This window comes from Python bivittatus, unplaced genomic scaffold, assembly GCF_059951505.1.
Source record: "Python bivittatus isolate LINGU-HERP-01145 unplaced genomic scaffold, Pbiv_v1 ctg000020_np1212, whole genome shotgun sequence".
NCBI classification, from domain to species: domain Eukaryota; kingdom Metazoa; phylum Chordata; class Lepidosauria; order Squamata; family Pythonidae; genus Python; species Python bivittatus.
This window is the reverse complement of record NW_028277030.1, coordinates 34,851,430-34,873,233: the sequence shown is the minus strand read 5'-3', so window position 1 is coordinate 34,873,233 and position 21,804 is coordinate 34,851,430. Positions and strand designations below refer to the sequence as shown.

Here is a 21,804-nt window from a genome sequence, read left to right as displayed (position 1 = left end):
TTCTAATTAACTTGTGACTGGGACTTGTTCCTTTTCTGTAGCCAAGAGGGGAAGCCTATGTTACTCACAGCTGTATGTAAGATAAATGGGGAATGGGAATAGAATATGATCATAGCTTTAATATGGCACACATTTTGATTCTTTCACTGAAACGCAGCCCTTTATTTGTTCTAGTTTGTGTTCTCTATCTTGCTATTTACTGGTTGCTTAGCAACTGCAACACCATAAATACTGTTTGCATAAAGCACCAAGTTTATTTTATGTGCTTAAAAAAACAGTAATTGGCAACCTTATGAACAGTATCTATGTTCCGATGGACTTCATCCTAATTGTAGGGAATGCTATGTCATTCTGACTTGCATTCAGAAAACAGGAACCTTCTGTTGTACTTGGAACACAGTATTGATCCAAGCAAGGATTTCTGCCCCAAATGATCTAAGCTAAATCACCATGAAGGTACTTTTTCAGTCATCACTTCTCCTTTCAATTTATTCTGTAATGTGTTATTAGGCAATGGATTGCACTCATGTTGGTGAATTGGTGAAAAGCCATTGGAGGGAACTTAGATATACTATCCCCCACTTTTGCCCCTGAACATTCTTTTTCTCTTTCCCCCACATATATTCATCGTGTGTGTCTTTTTCTTCCCACCCTTTTATCAGAAAGTAGCATTGGACATTCCTGAAGGAGGAATTCCACAATCCTGGCAATGGCTGACAGAACCCCTCCCAATAATATATATATTCAGCTACACAGAGTCTAATTATATTAATGATATTTATATAATAGAATTAAATGTAAATGAAATGCAAATTTTAAAAAGCCCATTTTTATTTTTTATCTTGTCCCCATCTGTTTTTTTGAAGCACAGGTCTCAGCATACCACTCAAAGGTCACGCATGATCCTTGGCTAAGAGAAAAGTGTTGCTCTCCTACTTTGATTTTAAGTTGCAAATGGCATCTTCCCTTCTCCAGAAGCCTCTAGAAAGAGAAAGAGAAGGAAGGATTGGAAGTCTGCTCACCTTTTTTTAAAACAGACACGAGCAGCACTGCATTTGATTCCCTTCAAGCTATGGGTCTGGGCTGGACAATAGCAGTACTGCTGCTGGTGTCAAGCTAATAAATCAATAATAAACTTGACCATTGTCCCCTAACATTTGTCTTAGTTCCTATCAGTCTTAGATGGCCGAAAGATTCCCCTGATCCCAGTGCAGCCTGGACTGTACATGATGGAAGTGCACAATTATTTTTGTGTCTCAGAATAACATAGCTGTAACAAGAATTTTAATTCTTATATTTCCGTTGATTGTAATAGAAATAATGAAATAATGAAGAGGACCCACATAATTCATCCAAATTTACTAGATAGTGGTGCAAAGTCTCCAGATTCCATCAAAGCTACCAAATGACTGGGATCAAGAGGAAATAGCTGGGAGAAGTTTGCAAAGTAGCCACATAAGCTGTGTAAAAGATGCAGCTCCTTTAACAAGATGCTTTGTGTGTAGTCCTATGTGTTGCAAAGCCCCCTTTCCAATGCTTTGCCCAGCCCTAAAATAACATAAACGATAGAATTGCGGGGGGGGGGGGGACTTCATATGGTGGAGAAAAAAGGATTGGGCAAAGGATAACAGGAGAGGGAAAGTGCAGCAACATAAGGATGCAGGTAGCACACTCGGTACTTTAAGCAAAAGAAAAAATGGTGGCATGTAAATATGAAAATGTCAAGGAGGCATGTCTGAATATTGTATGGGTTATCTTCTTAGCACAAGGATTCAGACCAAAGATGAAAAACATGGCTAGACTTCTAATATTGCAAGATTATTCTTTGGGGTACCCAAGTAACTCTTAATCCCAAAATATTTTGTTTATGAAATAGAAAATATGTCCTACTATTAAAATTAATATGCCAAGAGGAAAAAAAAAACCTCTTAGCTTCCAAGGGTATATAAATGTAGCACAGCCCCAGATACTTCAACCAATTTGATATTAGTTATAATTAAGTACAGTCAGTACTTGCATTACAAATTTTTGTGCATCAGAGAAATAACCATAAAGGCTTTGTCAGTCTATTGGATGTCCTACATTGAAACCATTCTAACACTAAAATCCTATGAAGCTAATTTATCTCTGAAAAAGATTTATTTATGTATTTATTAATTAAACAAATCGATATAGCTGCCCACCTACTCAAAGGAACTCTGGGTGGTGAACAAAATAAAAACACATACATCAACACCAACAATTTAAAACAATAACCTGTGTTGTCGCCCCAGTAAGAACTGACATGCATCCACCAACCATACCATGTCAGCTAAATCAACATCCTGGCCCCCAGTGCTTGGAGGAAAAGTCAGGTCTTTACTACCTTCCTGAAGGCCAGCAAGGTTGGGCCATGCATATACAGTATCTTGGGGTGAGGCTGTGTCATAAGGCAGGCACCATAACAGAGGTCATGCTTCCAAGGCCCTACCAGGTGACACTGCTTCGCAAGGGGACCTGGAACATGCCATCCCTGAGGCATGGGGAGGTATGGGGAGGTAGAGAGACCTGGAGAAAATAATCTGTATGTCACCATTCCTGGAATCCTCTGTGAATTAGAAGAGCCTTTAATCAGTAGAAGGAGGAACACAACTGAGGATGATTTTAACATAGTCAGAGAAGAGCATTGACTTAGAATAGTTAAAGTCTACCTAATGCAATGTATATTTAGGCCTAGTTTGATCCCTGAGAAAAGTATAAATTAGTATTCTTGGTTCAGAAGCTTTTCAAAAAGTGGAAAGATAGGGTAAAAGTGAGGTCATGTTGAAGCCTCACAATGCTCAGGTGAAATGTAGAAGAAATGAAGCAAATACTTCAGCTGAACTCACTGCCTATAGATTTTCTTGGGATAAATCTACATAATAATCCATTCTCTTTTAAATATAACAAAATGAGAATTATTTAAATCTTGGGGGTCTACCAAAGTGCTGCATCCATATTTGTGGAAGGAAAAAAAGTTGCTGCTTTTCTTTTGAGAGACACCCCCCCCACACACACACACACGCAACACTGTTTATTGACATCTTTTTTCACAAAGGATAAATATCTTCAGTATCTCTAGAAGAGCAAACAACATGATTGTGCATGCATACAAATTAGTACCTTCTTCCAAAGAGAAAGTAAGAACAATGATTTATTGAGAAAAGAAAGTAGATACTGCTTCAAGTAAATAGGGATTTTTAAAGGATAGATGATAAATTCCTGCTCTTCTAAATAAACATTTCTCCAAACATGTTCAATATTCCTCTTTTCAAGCACTGTGTTATTGCCATCATCTCCAGCCATAATGGTCCAACCTTGGACCTTCTTTCTGAATGGGGAAGGTGGGTAAGTAACCACTGCAGTTCCAACAATCTTCATAGTGCTCAGTGATGTAGATTATTTGGTACACTTTCAGTGACATCACTGTTTACCACAGAAGACACAGAATTACAAACTGATTTTCTTTAATGGTTAAAATAAAAAGGAAAGCTACTATATGAATGTCTGTATTTACTACCTTTGCTGTCCTGATTCCTGAAGCATCTTAATCAGAGCTGATGCTTACCTGGGATAATTTTAGAAAATAAACAATGGCACACAGAATTTTGAAAGGGATTGCAATGTTTCTTTAGTTATTTAAACATTTTATAGCCACCCATCTCACAAGATAGTGATTCTAGGCAGCATTCTTGTAGTCTGACTCTTGAATCCTGTTTATATGCTATTTACCAGTTCAGGTAAAGGAACTAAGGAGGTAAAGTCTAATGAGAAAGATAAGTTGATTTTGATTGTTATTCTTAGGAGTGAATGACACCAAACCAAAGTAACTAACACAAACAACATATTTAGAGAGTAAACCACTACTTTTCAGTTTGAAAGACTGAAAAGAATTCAGGAACATACCTGACAGCTAAGTAGTTCTGGGTGCTGTAGACATTAAGCAATCACCAGCACTTAGCCAACTTTGGCTATCTCAAAATGTGAAGCAGGATCAAACCTATTCAAATTTGGAAGGGAGGGGGATGGCTAGGAAATTCCAGGGCTGTTAACCATGACCTGCTAAAGAGTAAAAATTGGGTATACACATAACCTGCGGGGCATAAAGCCACACTGCATTTCTCAAAATGTGTTCATTGTCATCTCTTGTACCTTCTCAATCAGAATTCTGCAAAACACCATCCCAAGCACGTTAAATAATCTAATCTCAAGAGAGCACAAGACCTGAGTGCCAAACCCAGAGTTAAAGAATAGGTCTAGCACTTTTTTCAAAAGTACACTCTACCTGGGTAAGAGCTAACAAGCCTTTTGGATGCACAAGGAAGCCATAAGTCTGGTCACTCTGGTAGCTCAACCTCAAATGGTCATGGAAGGCAGTTCCCTGCAGCTGCCTAAATCCAGCTGCTGACAGTATGAGCAACGACTCATTGGCGAAGTAATCCAGACCCTCTCCATTGCAAAGAGGACAGGAAAAGCATTCCTTTAAAATTGCTTTGCTATGGGCTGGGGAAGAGTCAAAGGCAATGTCATGAGCACATGGCAGGAAAAAACAGTTAGCAGGGCATGTTCATGCCATGATAAAGGGGAAGTGAAGAGTCCATCACGTGCCTTTTAAGTTCCTATAATTTTAAAAGAAATCCATTGCATTGCATGATATAGTTATTAGTTATCACTTGATGATATCAAAACTCTGCTGGGAACTAATCTTGTGCATTTTTTTCAATAGATATATGTATGCAGAATATACACACACCAATATAATCAGCAACATTTTCCCTACTTTCTTCTAAGGGCTACATAGCATCACACAGGGCACAGAAAAATACTGGGCCATTTTCATTCATCCAATTAATGGGAGCTTAACTTTTAATTCTACCTTCGTATCTTATTCTATTATAAGGTTCTGTCCAGCTGTATGAACAAGTCAGCCATCTCAACCGTATCGTGCTGTACAAAATTCATTTAATAGGTCAATGACAAAAGGACATAAATGTGTATAACCTAATAGAAGGTTAGGGACAGATAATATTATTCTTTTGAAGAATGAAAGATATAAAGAGCCTGCTATTTTAAGAAGATTCCTTATTTTAAAAATGTTCAATAGAAGCACACAAATATCATTGTTTTCATTATCCACAGATTTCTCCTGCCAACCTAATGCCACAAGGTTCTTCTTTCTATTATACATATGTTTGAATAACAAGTTGATAACATTCTTTTCAAGAACCTGTTAAATGTAATTTTTGCAACTTCCTAATAAGTCTATCAAGTAAATATATGATGGTTAACTTTTTTGGATTTTTTCCCATTAATTGAGCATTTTCCATTGATTAAGACAATATAAGTATACTGTAACTTGTTCATTACTCTTACCTCTCATACACATGAACAAATTTCCAAATTCTTAATTGCTAGGAAAACATTCTCTGTGTGCAGAAAGAAAGGAGGGTGTAAACCAGGTCAGAGGTAACTATGGGCCTCCCTAACTAGGCCATGGCTTCACCTTCTAATCATCCTAGAGCAATTAAGCCTGAAAAAAAAAATACAATTGGGACTAACAAAAGCTTTTTTCAACTCTAACTTTGCTATAGGCAATACACACTTAAATAGGAAAGAATAGCATTTCTGTATTTTTGCAACCCTACCAGCAGAAGAATTTCCTTTGCCACCAGGAATACAGCACTAGGAAGCCTAGATGCTAAAGTGGCATTGTATTTCATCGTGAACTGATCTACACTGTGAGCTGAATTTTAAAAACTGAAATTGCAGGATTCCAGACAGAGCATTTTAAGGGAGGAAACTATTTAATGTAGTACGGAAAGCAAATTCAGTAATGAGCTAGGGATAGGATAAATATATGAAACAGATTTTTGAAAAATGTAATTCCCAAAGAATAAAGTAGCATCTAACCTCAAGAGATCTGACTGAAAATGAAGAGCGTGGGAGTGTTTTTCCACATTTACTAGTTGGAAGCACCTCAGACTCTTATTTCAGACTTCCACAGTTTCCGGAGGCTGAAACAAAAGTACTGTTTTCTTTCTCTAGAAAATTGAGCTTCTGTAGGTTTGCAATTTGCAGATGATGTCCTTATGAACATAAACCAATTCTTCAGAAATTTCTTTAAGGCTAAATTACATTATGGATGGGGAAAGCCTAACTCTTCTCTTCAGTCCTTTTGTTTAATACATTTCTGCCCCACCCCCTTGTGCAGACATTCAGGCTTTAAGAAAATAAATCTCCATTAGTGACAAGAGTTCCCATTCCACCTACAAAAGCCAAGCTGAACAACAACAGGATGCCATCCTCCAGTGTGCCACATTACATGCTGGACTGGCTGCCTGGCATTCAGTAATCGAGAAACTGACTCAGGCTAACAATGGCCTAGTCTTAATACAGGCACATTTGAAATTCTGTGAATGGCAGCTCAACTCCACCCCAGCAAGGGGTCCAACTCTACTTGTTCAACCCATATGTGCTCTTTTCTTTCCCTTTATTTCTGACCCTTTCTTACTGGCTGGCTTTATATCTTGTGCTACTACCTAACATGTTTTAACTATGGTTTTTTGAGGTCATAGTGGCTCTCTTCATGCATCTAGGCATAAGCCACGGTTTGTGAATCACATAGCTCAAGTCACACAACATAGTAAGTCCAAGTGAAACAAACTGCATGTTAATTTAGTATTATAGTCCGTCTCTCACTCAAATTGCAGTCCTTCCTATGCTGAGATAGCTTGGTCATTCAACCCAATGCAAAGGGAGTATATATGAATTAACTTTCATCTTCACTTAGCCACCTTGGCCTTCAGTTTCCTTAACAAAAGTATCTTGCCATTAACTTGCTGGTTCTTAACACACAATTTAACATATTTGGAATTTATTAAGCTTTTTCTGTCCCCGCCCCCTTCAAAATCCTAATGTATGTTACAATCAGTCCAAATGCATCACCCTGTGTTCTAGTATATCTGCATTTCAGAAACGGCACACCTGGTCAAGCATCCTCTCAGATAAGACCTTGATAACAAAAACATCCAGTCTGCCTTCAACAGTGTCTGTGCAGGCAGTCTAATAAACTGACTCTGTTTGTGACAAGGCTTGCCAGCAGGATTAAAGTTCTCCCCACCCATTCAGTCATCATCGGAACATTGCTTTAAAAGACAAAAAGTAAGATAAAGCTGACTGTGCCTAGATTTTTTTTTTTTTTTTTTTTTGCCATTATGCAGTAAGAAGGAAGCATTCATAAAATGTAGCTAATGACAGCTTCCTATTGCCAGCTGAGTGGGGTTTTTTCCCCTCCAAATTCAAGCTATGTTTAACAGGATATAAATACATCTTTAGGAACTACTTAATTATAAAAGGCACTACATTTAGAGAAAGAAATGTGGCAGTGTCTGCATTATAATGGCTTGGTTTGAACAATTGGCAGATATGCTCGGAAATCCTTCTCTTTTAAAAGGCCTAGTGAATTCCCACAGCTTTAATATCTACTCATTAGAGTTGCTGATTTAAATTCAGTAGAAAATGGTAACTTATTAGGCCATAGTTTTAACCTGCAAATCCTTTTTTTTAATTAAATCCTTTATGTTAGGATTTGGAAACTCCCACAAGCATTTGACAGCATTTCAAGTTAATATTTAGAGTCAAAAACCTATTCATAGGAATTTTGGAAATAATAAAAAGTTGCCTGAAATAATCTTTGTTTTGGGTATAACAGCAAGTGTTAGGATTATATTTATGCCAAAACTGCATGTGAGTCCAAGCATTATGCACAAAATGCCTCCCCCAACTTTTCTCTTTGCAGACATTTTATTCATTACAAAACAGATTGATTTTATGCCTCAGTGTAATTCTAAGCTTTGGCATATCTATATTTGAGGGATTAATGAGCTCAGCAAGATGGATAGAAAAAAACTGCTTGTCATAAATCAAGGCCACTTGTTGCAGGATTGCCTAGTTAATAAGCAGCATGCCCCCACATAATTCTGCAGGTTATACTAACCAAATGGGGAATAAAAATGTTCTGTGCTGAATCTTAGAATTTAGTCACAACAGGATCTATTGGAGACTGAAACATTTACTGTCTGCCTAATTTAGGGACTTTGAGAGCTAGATGTGATGCAAGAAAAAGAAAACTGGGGCATTTCAGAATTGTTTCTCAATTTTTAAAATCTTCACACAACCCTCCAATGTATCCGATAGAAGAGAATATATGTAGGTCAGGGTTGAACTGTGGAGTCCTTGGGGCTTTCTAAGCTTGGTTGTTTGCTTATAGATGTTTCACTACCCAACTAGTAACATCATCAGTACCTCCAATGTATGCTGAACAGAGAAGTCATCTGTCCTGAACTCACTACTAAACTCTAGGCTGCCTAAGTAAGCATTTGGATCCTGTTTCCCAATGCAGTCCCCTGCCACTCACAGCCAGCATACAAAATGTTCAAATAATGGATAGTCCAGAAATGCAGCAGCTCAGGTAGCTATGGACAAACCTTGAGGTACTTATAACACCCTTACTTTGAAAGTTGCACTGATACCTAGTTGGCTTTCAACTCAAGATGCTGTTGTAACCTTTAAAGTTCTTCATGGTTTAAGGTCTGGATATCTGTGGGATTGCCTTCTAATAACATCTGCTCACCCAGTAAGGTCTAGTAAGGTGAGCTCTTCACAGGTCCCCTCAGTCAGAGATTTCTACCTCCAGGGGCCATGGAAACATGCCCCCATCCTCTTTAATAGTGTTCCCTCAGACATTCAAATGCTACTGGCCCTCCTGATCTTCAAAAAGTCTTTGAAGACTTGGCTATTTCACCAAGCCTTGGGCGAAGGGCTGCTTTGATTATCACTCTGGATAAGTAGTCATTTTTAACTGTGTTTTTGGAATATTGGCTCCCAGTGTATATACTGTAGCTTTATAATGTATAATCTTGGTTTTAAGTTTTGATTTTTATGTATTTATTTTAAGGCAAATTTACAGATTTGGAGGGTTGTACACCACTCAGAAATGATTGGAGAACTATATAAGGCCTGTTAATTTAAAAAATGTAGTAAATAAAATAAAGACATGATCAAACTTTTTATTTCCCAATGTGGAACTTGAAGTTGAGTAACAAAAGTTTTCCTTAAGGCCCAGCTGTTCCAGGATCAACATATTCACCCCTAGTAATATTAATGATCCCCTCAAGCCACACATTTTTTTCCTGTAGCTGTTATTTATTTATTTAATCAAACTTATACTCCACTGCGATCTAATATCTCTTGGCAGCTTCCAAGGTTTACACTACAATAACAATTTAACAACCACTGTAAAAACACCAACATATATGTCAAGAATTTTTTTTTAATTAAAAAAAGAAGACAAATGGCACAATAAAGTACATCAAAAATATGTCCTCTGAAATAATTTGGATTTCAGTAACTTCCTGAATGCCAGCATGGAAGTTATTTTTTGAGAAGCTGTTGCACTAGGAAGTTGGAGTTGTGTCAGAGATTTTGATGCTTAGAATTTAAGGTGTGCCAAGGTTTTCCAGCACTCCGTTCTAAAACTTTGACCGTTATTTTCAGTGGCAAGGTCCAGTCATATTATATTATAAGAGAAATTAAGAAAGTCCCCTGTAGTGTGCATGGGACAAATTTACCAGTAGTCACCATTGTTGGATGAGGAAGCAGGTCTTCTAGAATAAATAATATGAATCTGATGTAGGTTTATTCTGTATCAATGTTTTCTTTGTTAAAAATGCATCATCCCAGTGTACCTCTATCTATTCCTGATGGTTATACCCTTAAGAATGAGAAATAAGTGGCTGCTTGAAATCAGGGGGAACTAAATTTGTTGCCATTTACTCTGTTCAATGTGACACTGTATGAATAGATTGAATTACATCTTGAAATGCTAAATTTTCAGTCTCAAGCTTGCTTTGTGTGGATTCTACTATAGGGCAGAGGAACAAAAATGATAAAAGTTATGTTCATTTCTCTTTCCCTTCTTGTTTTTCAGGTCAGAACTGTGGAGGTTTAGTACAGGGTCCAAATGGTACAATAGAAAGCCCAGGATTTCCTCATGGCTATCCAAATTATGCCAACTGCACGTGGATCATAATCACAGGCGAACGGAACAGGATACAGTTATCATTTCATACTTTTGCCCTTGAAGAAGATTTTGATATTTTGTCTGTTTATGATGGGCAGCCCCAACAAGGAAACCTAAAAGTGAGGTAAAGTAAAAATCTAGCTACTCTTGTAACAATACAGAATTCTATCTTGTGATGTAAAGGTGGTTTATTTACTGCTGTTTGGCTGCTTCACATATGAACTCCCATAAAGCTTCTGCTTTTCATCGTGGCAAAGACATGTTTCCTCACATCAAATTATTTTTCCCTTCATGATATCAGAGTTGGACCCAGATCTCTGCTGGCTAGCTTCCTTGCATGCTCGTGTGTTTGCTTGTATGTCTATTTATTATTTTTCTGAAGCAGTTGTGATACGCCAGGATAAGGGTATTGTTGAAAGTGTCTTGTTTCTTATGCTTATAAAGAAGAACGTATTGTGTTGCTAAAACCCATTTGGCCCTGCTATTAACATTTCAAGGGGAAGGTATGGAGATGTTCACATTGGCTTGCTATTCAGCTCAAAAACACGCCTATAAGAAAATATATTTCTTTCTGTAAGTCTGCTTATTGTTGTTGAATAGGACACATACATCATCTCAACAGTAGAATTCCTTTTCTATAGGGAATACTTTTAAGTATGCAAGAATTTTATATCCCTTTCAATATTCTATATTTATATATTTTATGTATTATTTCATATCCCTTTTATATAAGGAATTTATATAAGCAAGTTCTAAGTCTGCTTCAAAGAATTCTCCTTAAAAAGGGGCTTATTTAGAAAGATACTATATATTTTCATTATGATACATTTTGATTCGAATGTATTATAGACTTATTTCTCACAGATGGTTGCATAATGTTAGAAAAATCTAAAACGTTCATTAGTTGATATTCATCTGGACCCTTAGAACTTTGTCAAGGGCCAAGATCCAAGAACAAATAATTCTCTATTCCCTTCATTGAAAAAAATAGGTCTTAATCCACAGCCCAGTGAATTCGTATAGGCCAACCTCTACTCACTGAAGTGTTTGGGTAACTTGTATTTGAAAACCAAACCATACATGAAGTAGGAGATCAAACTTCAAGATGTGTTCAAGGTTCCTCAAAACATCTGTGGATGGTTTTTACTTGAAAAGAACTGTGCAAGTGGAATTTAGATTTGAATGAAATGATTGTGGTGAGAGAAAGATTAAACCTCTCTTCTGAAGCATAATATATGCAGGCAAGACAAGGGAAGAATAACCCCAGCCTACTCCTAATTCTGCTGCTTCAGGTGCTTTATTACTGATTCAGTTACTTTCAGTTTCTGACTCAGATTGGAGAAAGAAGGTCCTGCAGTGACTTAGCGTGACAAAGAAGCTAGGAGTTCATTTCCGCTTACTTATGTACCGTTTTTACTGGATGGCTTAAAGACTCTCTCTTGCCTTGCCTTGAGTTGTGAATGGGGCAAACAAACAAAATAGGAAGGTTGCTGCCTCACTCTTGTCAGTGCATCTCTTAGATTCTGCTATATCTTGAAAAGTCACACTATTCCTTTTCCCTTTCACTAATGCAACAGGAACGCTCAGCATCTCAGCCTGGAGTCTCTGGGATCTTCTTTTATAATAGCGATATGTAGGTCATTATTTAAAAGCATTGTGCAAATGTATGATGATCTGTGACTCAGTAGTGTCTTACTGCAACATTCGCTCTAATGAGCAAAACAGTACCGATAATGAGCACAGTCACTAAAATAGAAAGTTCTAATTAAGCAAGAACAAAAAGCTTTAAGGATACACTCTTCACATTTTACACTTCATGCAGTTTCTTTTAGAAACACAATTAACAGCACTTATGACAATGCCGAAATATAAATATAATATTGAGGTCAGGAATGATGGTATCCGTTGTGTGCTTCTATGAAAATATATTGCTCACTGCAGAATGTGTTACGCACACATGTCTTAAAACTGTGAGATTCCCCTTGAGACCAAACTTACATAATTTTAATAGTACAAATAATTGTTTAAAGATGTATTATTATTTTTGCTTTAAATGATATTTGTCTGCCAAAAAATAATTTTGCAGATTGAAGTGGGATACTTTTGTGTGGTGTTTGGCTCCCATTTTATTAATATAAAATTGCATAGGGTAGCCCACTCCACCTGAAAGTCTGGGAGACTTTTCCCTTTACAAGATGTGTTTGCATGTGTCACACTTATTTGTGCATCTATGTGAATATATATATATATATGTATGTATGTATGTATGCCTGAAGCAGGTTCAAAACAAAGAACAGTGGAATCATAAATAGAGATTAAAGCAGCTAATTGCTTATACAATAAATTGATCCCACTGTACATTAAGCAAACATTTTCTCACCAACTACTTTTGGCACATACGCACAAATAGCAAAATTAAATAAAATATATATTTTTTAAAATCAGGAGGGAGAAACAAGAGAGAAGATGCTGCAGTGAGAAGGGAAAGAAAATGAAACCTGAGGAACTAAATTGGTTAGAGATGAAGAAACAGAGAGAGCTAACCACAGCAGAGTACAACTATAATGCAGGTCTTCAAAGTTGAAGATCTTTATTCCATTTTTTTTAAGGAATTAGAATCACAGTTAAAGTCAGTATTATTAAAATTAGTTAGCAATTAAAAGCTCAGGAAAAGAGATGGATGTTTTGCTGCTTTCCTAAATACTGGGATGGTGGGGGCTAAACCTACTTCTGGGGAAAGAATTACATGGTCTGTGAGCCACAAAGGAGATGGCTTTGTCCTGCATACCAGATAACAAGTTCTTACAGCAAGCAAAACTTCAGATCAACTTCTGCTATGATCCAAGCAAATGGGTAGGTTCATAGCAGGAGTGGCAGCCTGTTAGATAGGCAGAGTCTTTTAGGCCTCTAAAGGTCTCACCAACATCTTGAATTGTGCATAGGTGATTGACAGCCAAAATAAGTATAAGCATCATATGATCCTTGTGACTTGTTCCAGTTTTCCAGGCACTTTTCATTAGCTCTTTTCATGTGGAGAATGCTGCAGAAGTCAAGATGAGTTGTAATGAAGGCAGGGATAATGGCAGTCAAATCTGACCAGCTCAGGAAGGGTTGCAGTTGTGCACTAACTGTAATTGTACAAAAGCTGTTACCCAGCATGGCCATCACCTACAAATCAAGTGACAGCTCTGGATCAGAAACATTCCCAAGCTGAAAGCCTGCTCTTTCTATGGGAGTGCAATCCCATTCAAAGCAGGCTGCATTCCCCCATGTCGTTTTCTCTTTACTAATAGCACCTCACTCTTGTGGTAGATTTAATTTCAGCTTTGAAATCTTCCTCATCCAGCCCATTACTATGATTATGATTATTCAAGTGTACTGGTTGTTTCCTTGGAGTTAGATGGTAGAATTGGGTGTCATCAGTATAAAAGGGCATGTTCCTCCAAAGTGCTGAATGACCTCACCCAGCATGCTCATGTAGATATTATATCAGTATAGGAGACAAAATAGAACTTGATGGAAATGAGCACTGAACAACAGTCACCCAACATCACCTTCTGGGTACATCCTGATGGCGACTATCAGAATTACTGAAAAATAATGCTGCCAAATCAACTCTAGCCCAGAATGATACCGTGGGCAACGGTATCATAAGCTGCCACAAAGGACAGGAAAACTAGCAAGGTCACATTTTTCCTATGTAGTTTCTGGCATCGGTCACTCACCAAACATAACCAAAGAAATCTCAGTACTACATTCAGAAAAAAACTTGAAGTATGTCCAGATAATCAGTTTCATCCAAAAACAGATGAACCTACAAGACCAACATTTTCTTCATCGTTTTACCCAAGAATGGAATATTTGAGGGCAGCCAATAATTACAGAAATCAACTAGGTCAAGGGAGATCTTTTTCAGCTCATGGACTGTATCTTTTCAACAGTAAACATTTATTTGCTTATTTTTTTACACACACACAGACATACCCCACAGTTCCTTAAGGGCATCCTTTAAGCTTTTCTGTCCTGTGCTTAACCTTTAAGCTATTTTCTGTCCTGTGCTCAAGCCAGCTTGACTCTAAGCTGGTTTTCAAAAATCCTTCCAGACTGAGATGCTTTGGCAGTAGCTTGCAAGATACTCAGTCCAGACTGCTGGCTATCACATCTCCACATTGGACAATTTCCCTGCTGCTGTGTCTTCCCAGCTTTCCATTCCAGGAAAATTGCCAATAGCTTTCCTTCCTCTATATGGAAATACATAGCTTTATAGAGGGGAGCAGTGTGATGAGGGGGCATTCCTGCACCTGCAAAGTAGCCAATGAAAGTGCAAAGGCTGGCCGAGAAGAAAGTAAAGTGCAGCAAATAACCTGCTTGAGCCAACAGAAGCAGGAAAACACTTCTTTGAAAGGGAGGCAGGAAAATATGTCTAGAGGTTGCATTCATGGTAGGCGGAGGGTAAGTACAGGACATCATCTGTTCATGTCCTCCAAAAATGGTTGCTGGACCATACTAGCAAGAGGGTAATTTGGCAGCGCAGAAAAACCCTGTGACAACATTTTAATTTTATAATGTTTTGCACTACCTTTGACTAATGGCTGATGACATTTGTTTCAGTAGAAGAACTAGGCTGAGCTCACGGTCCTTTTACACAAAACTTAAGTTTTCTTCATTTTTGCAGTCACATTTAGATTGGAAACACGAATTAGCCATTGCTATTTTTATTTAGCTGTTGTTATTTTATTTTTAAATGATTGGGACATGTTTAGTTGCACAGTCTACTAAAAGTCATTCCAAATTCTATCCTCAAATTGTAGTCTATTTCTACCCATCCCTCTATTAGAATGTGCAAGTTTGTTGCTTATTTGGTTATTTTTCATTTAATATCAGACAGGCTTTCTGTTGGTTGCTGAGCAACGATACTAGAAACGGTGCTGCATATGCAATTCATTACCTGTTGTCAGTCTTAATTGACTTAAGCCCTGTGCAGATGTTGGAGATATATGGTGATGAGCACTGGTAAATATGGCTAGCATTATATCTTATGGCCTTGTACCTGATGTCACTTTTCAAGGTCCTGTTTGTATAGGGAGCTCTGCCCATAAATGTATGATCTTGACCCTTCTTTTTATTTTGGATCTTTCTCATTTTCCCCTTCCATGGAGAGGAGGGGAATCCATGAACTATGGTGGGTATGGAGTCTGCAAAATGGCTGTATTGCTAGGGAAATGGAGTGCGCTCTCCCACAGATTATGGGTTTGTTTGTTTTTTTCCTTTTCATGGTTTTATTGTTTTTAATGATTTTTGTTGTTATATTTTTGGTTATTTTGTTGTATTGTTTTTGTATTTTTAACTCTCTCTGCTGAGCAGAGTTGTATATGTGAGATGGGTGGCTATATGCACTTACCAAATGAATAAATCAATAAACTAGGCAGCCTTTTAGCTATCCAGCTGAACAATAGCAATAGCAGCAGCTGATAGCTGGCTATCCTGAGTGGCTGATAAGCTATAGGAAGCCTTCTGGGGACATAGTGATGTTACTGAAAGAAGTGGAGCTGGATATTTTTGACCCATTTTTGACATGTGGGGAGGATTTAAGAATGGAAACGAAAGCATTTCACTACCCAGAGATCTTGCATCTCTGTGATGACCATCTTGCTCAAAGCACACTGCCTAGAAGTATTGAGAGCAAACTGGTTGTGGGCAACAGTTGGCAAGCTAGCTCATGACTTCTTACCTACCTGTTGAAGAAATAAAAGGGGGGATTCAAAGAATATTATTTGTCATGATACATTTATCCCCCAAAAATCTTATTAAAAATATAGTTTTTCTCTCATCTCCCAAGAACTCAGAAATCACCTCAACAGAAGAAGGAGGAAAAATTTACTTCCTATTCTCTTGTTTGACAAATTAACCTGGTTTCTTGAAGCAAGTAACAGTCACATTTAAAGCCTTATTTCAAGAGTCAGCAACCTGTGCCCCACAGTTTTCATGTAGCCTCTCCATTTGCAATACCTGAAGCACCCTGAGATCATACCACCAACATTCAGTGGTAACATGGCCAAATTTCTACAGCAAATTTCTAGCAACTGTGTGTTAAAGGGTAGGACTGGCTATGCAAGATCTCTGGGTAGTGAAATGCTTTTGTTTCCATTCTTAAATCCTCCCCACATGTCAAAAATGCGTCAAAAGTATCCGACTCCACTTCTTTCAGTGACATCACTATGTCCCCAGAAGGCTTCCTATAGCTTACCAGCCACTCAAGAAGTTGAGTTGCATCTGCAGCTCAGATTTGGTTTCCTGTGCCTTCTCTATTTGAATACTATAGAACAAAGTTTCATCCATGATATGTGATGAAACAAATAATTTAGGATTAGCTACATAGTTCTTGCAAACTTGTTGCAGCAAGGTCTGTCGCATCGATGTGCATGGAACACAAAATACATTTTGTTCTGAGCTCAGAACAAAATAGCCCCACTCAAATAATAGTTGAAATGGTTTGTCTGTTCCACGTTTCAGCAAAATAAAAGCAGGGAACAACTGAAAGGACTGCACTGCCTGAATCCCATGTATAAAATGGATGTCTGTGGGAAGGGGTACATTATGTTAGCTGGAAGCTAAACGACCACCGCCACCATTTGTACTGTGTTTCATAGCCCTAAGTACTTTAATACTCTCATTCTGGTAGTTCAAAAGAAGCAAAAACAAAGCAGTCTTCTTTGGAAATGTCTTTCTTTTAATGTTGTTATCTTGCTTATATGCTTATTATTTATCTTATTATTCTGTTTATTTATTTAGTGTCATTTTTAAACTGCCACAGTTGGATTGACTCTGGGTCATATGCATGAGCAAACTAGAAAGCAAATATCTCAAGAATTAAAACCATGAAATAATTGGCCAACATCATTACAAGAATAAAAGATAGGTTATCTGAGTGGAGCTTCAGATTCTGGTCAATGCATTCTATGGTAGTTGCTCTATCAACCTGCCACCGGGCAGTAGCTATTAGCAAATCAATGTGTACCTTTTTGTCTTTTTTAATTAAGATTAATGTGAACTAGTAACCCTTAAATATATTTCTTTTCTGGTACAGCTTATTCCATTTTCTATTATTGATTCTGCTCCCTGCTTCTTTATGCCATGCAAGGAACATGTTACTGGTCATAGTCTGAACATGTGAAAATCTGAATCCCCATTTTCATGGCTAAAGCACCAGTTCTGTGGCTTCAAATAATGGGAGATATGCACTCTGTCATAATTCCTTTAATGATCTAATCACTTGAAGCTAAGATTTATCTTGAAAAATATAGATTGCCTCTCCCCCATCAAATATTCCTTTTGCAAGTCAAGTCTTTCTTCATTCCAATTAATCATTATCCCAGCTGGGTTCACGTATCATGCTTAGCTAAAGCTGTTTTTACCTTGGCTTCCGGAACCATAGCAGCTAGTTTACACCTAGCTAAGCCACAGATCATGGATTCCCAACGACAATCACTAGTTTGCACATGATTCTAAACCAAAAGTAAAGAAACAACAAGGAACAGCATTATGCCTAGCATAATGGATGAACCCAGGCATGTAGTTTTCCCACATACAACTTTTTAAAAATGTAAAATTAAGTCTCTTTCCCTCTCTCAGTGACTCAGAAGCCTGTGCTCACTTACAGTTTGCCTCACAGAAATATTAAATCTGTTCTTCAGCGAACTACTTTCCCTTTTTAAATAGCATAATAACTGTCTCCTTGCTACTGTGGGTCTCAGCTGCCCTCAACGAGTTTGCTGATCCACCTTGTGATCTTTCTTTTCTATTATAATGCCTTTCCTTTGTTTGCTGGTTGTAGATGGCAAGCAGTGTATCTTCAGAAGGTAGCTTCTCCAAGTCAGCAGCTTTTCCTTACCTATCATGTTCCTTGAACTCTTACCAAGATAAAAGAGAAACAGAATACCTCTTTACATTTTTCAAATATACAGTGCCTTCTTTAACATGCAGTGCTTGTAGGAAACTTTGAAATTGAAAAACCTTTTATTTTTTGCACTTTCCTGAAAGGCTTTGTAAGTGCTCGTCATTCCCTAAGCATACAGTTACATTGGTCTAAATGATAACCCCAGAACGTGGTAAAGAGTGGATACATATAAAAATAACATTTTGACAAAGTGTTATGTGTTTGGAATCTCTTTGATGCAGTTGCTTGAGTAATTAGGTTGCCTGGTAGAATTAATCCATTATAATACACTACCTTTGTTATAAAAGGAAATTAATTTAGAATAACTGTTGGCCTTCCTATTCCAGTCTACAGTCAAGAGGTAGGCCTCTGTAAAAATATAGCTGCACTGAGTAAAAATTAAGATTAAATCAATACAACACGTATAAATCACCTAAAAATATAACATGAAAAGTGTTCTCTGCTGCAATGTACAGAAAGAGAAAATCCTTTTCAGCACTTCACACACAAAATAGAAACTGCAACTCCAAATTATCCTTTGCTGAATATGGATTCATTTGTTCCTTTAAGTGTATTCAACCCAATTTAGTTTTCTACATTCTCCTCAAAACATAGTAGGTCATAGTTCTAGACACATTTACTTGGGAGCAAACCTCCCTAAGCTTAGTGAGACTTATGTCTGAGTAAACCTGCCTAAGACTGCGCAATACCTCTGCACCACAGTGGCATGCAAAATCTAGAGGAGGGCTACCCCATTTAGATGAGGAGCAATGGCTGCACTTTAGCACTGATTTGTTTTCCTCACAATAAATCCTAAAACAGTCAAGAAAAAATTACTCCTAATGTTGCCATTAAATTACTAATGTATATACCTTTTGCATGCAGGAAAAAACCTTGCATTAAATAGAAAACGTGTTTCCATTAGAATATTATTGAATTCAGAAATTGCTTGCTTTTGGCTACTTCCTGTTAAGCTATATCATACAATTAAAAAACAACAACAGTTCTTGGGGATTCCTTTCTGCTTTATGTAAAGAGAGAGAGAGAGGGAGGGAGGGGGAGAGAGAGAGAGAGAGAGAGAGAGAGATCTTACTTATTTCTATAGATCTGCTGTCGGTATAGGTGTTCTTGCAGATTTCACTGATGGTGACAGATACAGCTGCTTAGAAAATGCACATAGGAATCTGGTACATCTGTTGTGATGAGAGGGTGTACCACAGATAAGAAGAAAACCTCCTATAACCTATGATTTGGGTAAAACAATAATATTGAGTCAAAAGGCAACACACTAGAATATTATTTTCTACAGTATTCAGTCAGTGCTGATGATCCACCTGTATACAGCTGTATTGAACAAAAGTTTTAACATTTCAGTGCTGTTTGATTATTAGAAAATAAAAAAAAAACCTGACCAGGCTTAGAATGATTGGCTGCAATTAATGTCCTTCAATTACACATGCCTTCAATATTCATTTATTTAGCAGTTATGCATGCATGCCTGCTCTGGTAGAACTTTTACATTCCGTGTACCCCATGAAAAGGTTGATTATATATTTGTTATGAAAATCAGAAAGGCTCAGGCTTCTTTTATTTATTTATTTATGCATGCTTGCATGCATTCATTCATCCATTCATATCCCATCTTCCTCTTCAAACTGAACACTCAAGGCAACCTACATCATCAAATAAACAAAAATAAATAGAAAAAATAAAAACAAAATTTAAAATGTAAATATTAAAATCACAACTTTTCAATAGACTGACTGAAATAATGTGTTGTCACTTGTCTAGATAGAAGTGTTCTCTGGTGGTGGGAAGAATCACTGATATTCTTTATAATTAAATAAATATTTTTAAGAAGATACAAGATTTAAAGCTTATTCAGCCACATTGATCTTTTGGACATCTATTCTCCAGTGTGTTGATGTTTACATCCAGTCAGCTCTCACTGAAGAAAAACAAGTATTTATGTAGCTGTTCAACAGAATTATCAGATAATTTGTGGACCTAGTGAATATAGATGAATGTGTCTTCATCTATAAATGCACCTTCAGGATGCGTACAGAATTACTATGATCATTTTGTCTACTTGTATTTATCTTTTGCAGTGTTATGAATGTTTGAAATTATATGCTACATTTAAATGTTTCAAAAGTGGTACATCATATAACTGTTAATTCAAAAAAGCAATTTCTTACATTTGTTCAAAATACTAAGGCTTAATCTTAGAACGATTTCACACATTCCAAGGGGCATACCACTTCTCTTTGCAAGTTTATAAAGCTTGCCTAAGAGAAAAGGAAAACAGATAATAACAGTGATTTTCATATTGGCATGTGGATCTTACCCATCATTAAGCAGCTAGGTTTCCATGGCTCTAAAGGCTCTTCAAGATGTTCTCCTGAATGTGTGAAAGCTTGAAATGAGTAGAGGACCCACCCATCCTGCTCCTTATTCTCCCCAACCTCTGTCTTCAGCCAGGAGTACCTGAACTGGAATCCAGCTTTCCATGATATCTGTGTCCCTGTTTAATACAGTCCCTGATTATGTGGAGAACTGCATTTGCATTAAAACATTTTGGATATCTGGGTAAATTCAGGGAGATCAGAGATAAAAAGGGATGGGACTTCTTGCTGGCTCTGTTCTACACCCACTTTCAAGGCCCCATGCATTCAGGTGAATGCTTGTATAAGACATGACTGTTAGCCATTCCTATCAAGGTCCTGAAAGCCAGTTTTCTCTGCTCAGAGATATAGCTAGCTTATATAACTCTCAATTAGCTCTTAAAACGAAGGAACTGCCTATACAATATTTAATGAATGTGACATACAGAAGGTCATAAGAATGATTATTTTAAAAATTCCCTTGAGTTCACTTCTGTTCTATTTGTAGCAGATACTGGGAACAGTGTCATAAAAAAAGAAAGAAAAATAGCAGATGGCAATTTCAGTATATAGCACTTAGCTGTCAAAGCAGTTGGTGCTATCAGGGCTGCTTTAAAAAAAAAAAAAAGAAATCCTTTAATATCCAGAAAAAAATGTTTTGCACTTTTCTTTTTAAAAGTACAAAGGCATATATTAATGCAAAGTATTTTGGAACCCAACATCTCCCTATCTGAATTTCATAGACTGCTAAGTCCCTCCAATAAGGAGTTTTTTCTTGATACTTAAGGGATTGGGTAGGAGAATTTCAATGAAATTGTGGAGTTGCACTACCACCATCACACTTTTGGTACTCCCAGCTGTGTGGATTTCATCTCTCAGAATTCCCAACTATCAATGGCAGTTTCTGAGATTTCTGGGAGTTGAAGTCCACCTAGCTGGAATATCCCAAGCTTGGGAAAGACTGGTATATAAAGTTGCTGGGGCTACTTGGGTTCTTTATAGCTAACACACATCAGTCTTCCCTCATAGAAACTCCAGGATGATCAGAAAAACTGATCGAAAGCTTTCCATTTCTGGGCCATTTAAAAGTCCTAGTCCTTATGCTTAAAAGACAAGTTGTCCAGAATAAGAGTCCCTTAAATGCCAACTTGATGTCCTCTGATCATTGTCTCTGCATCCCCACAGGCAGGGGGAGAAAGAGGACAAATGACAAAATGTATGTTGCGAGGTAGTTGTCCCTCTACTGCCTCCATGAAGGACAACAGTTCTGGAATGAGTGGAACTCTAGGAACACCTGCATGGTGTCGTCCCTGAGTCCTTGCAATATTTCTGCAAAACCCAAAGTCTTTTACCTATTGTCTTAGCTTGCAACTTGAACCAATACA

The 21,804-nt window shown here is 37.4% G+C and overlaps 1 protein-coding gene across 1 annotated transcript in view; it reads left to right on the top strand.

Moving 5' to 3' along the window:
- CSMD1 (CUB and Sushi multiple domains 1) overlaps positions 1-21,804 on the top strand; it is a 1,157,732-nt gene that overhangs the window by 254,970 nt on the left and 880,958 nt on the right. The window contains exon 2 of the mRNA XM_088136832.1: positions 10,007-10,223. Within this exon, the coding sequence (XP_087992958.1) occupies positions 10,007-10,223 (217 nt within the window). The remainder of the gene's footprint in view (positions 1-10,006; positions 10,224-21,804) is intronic.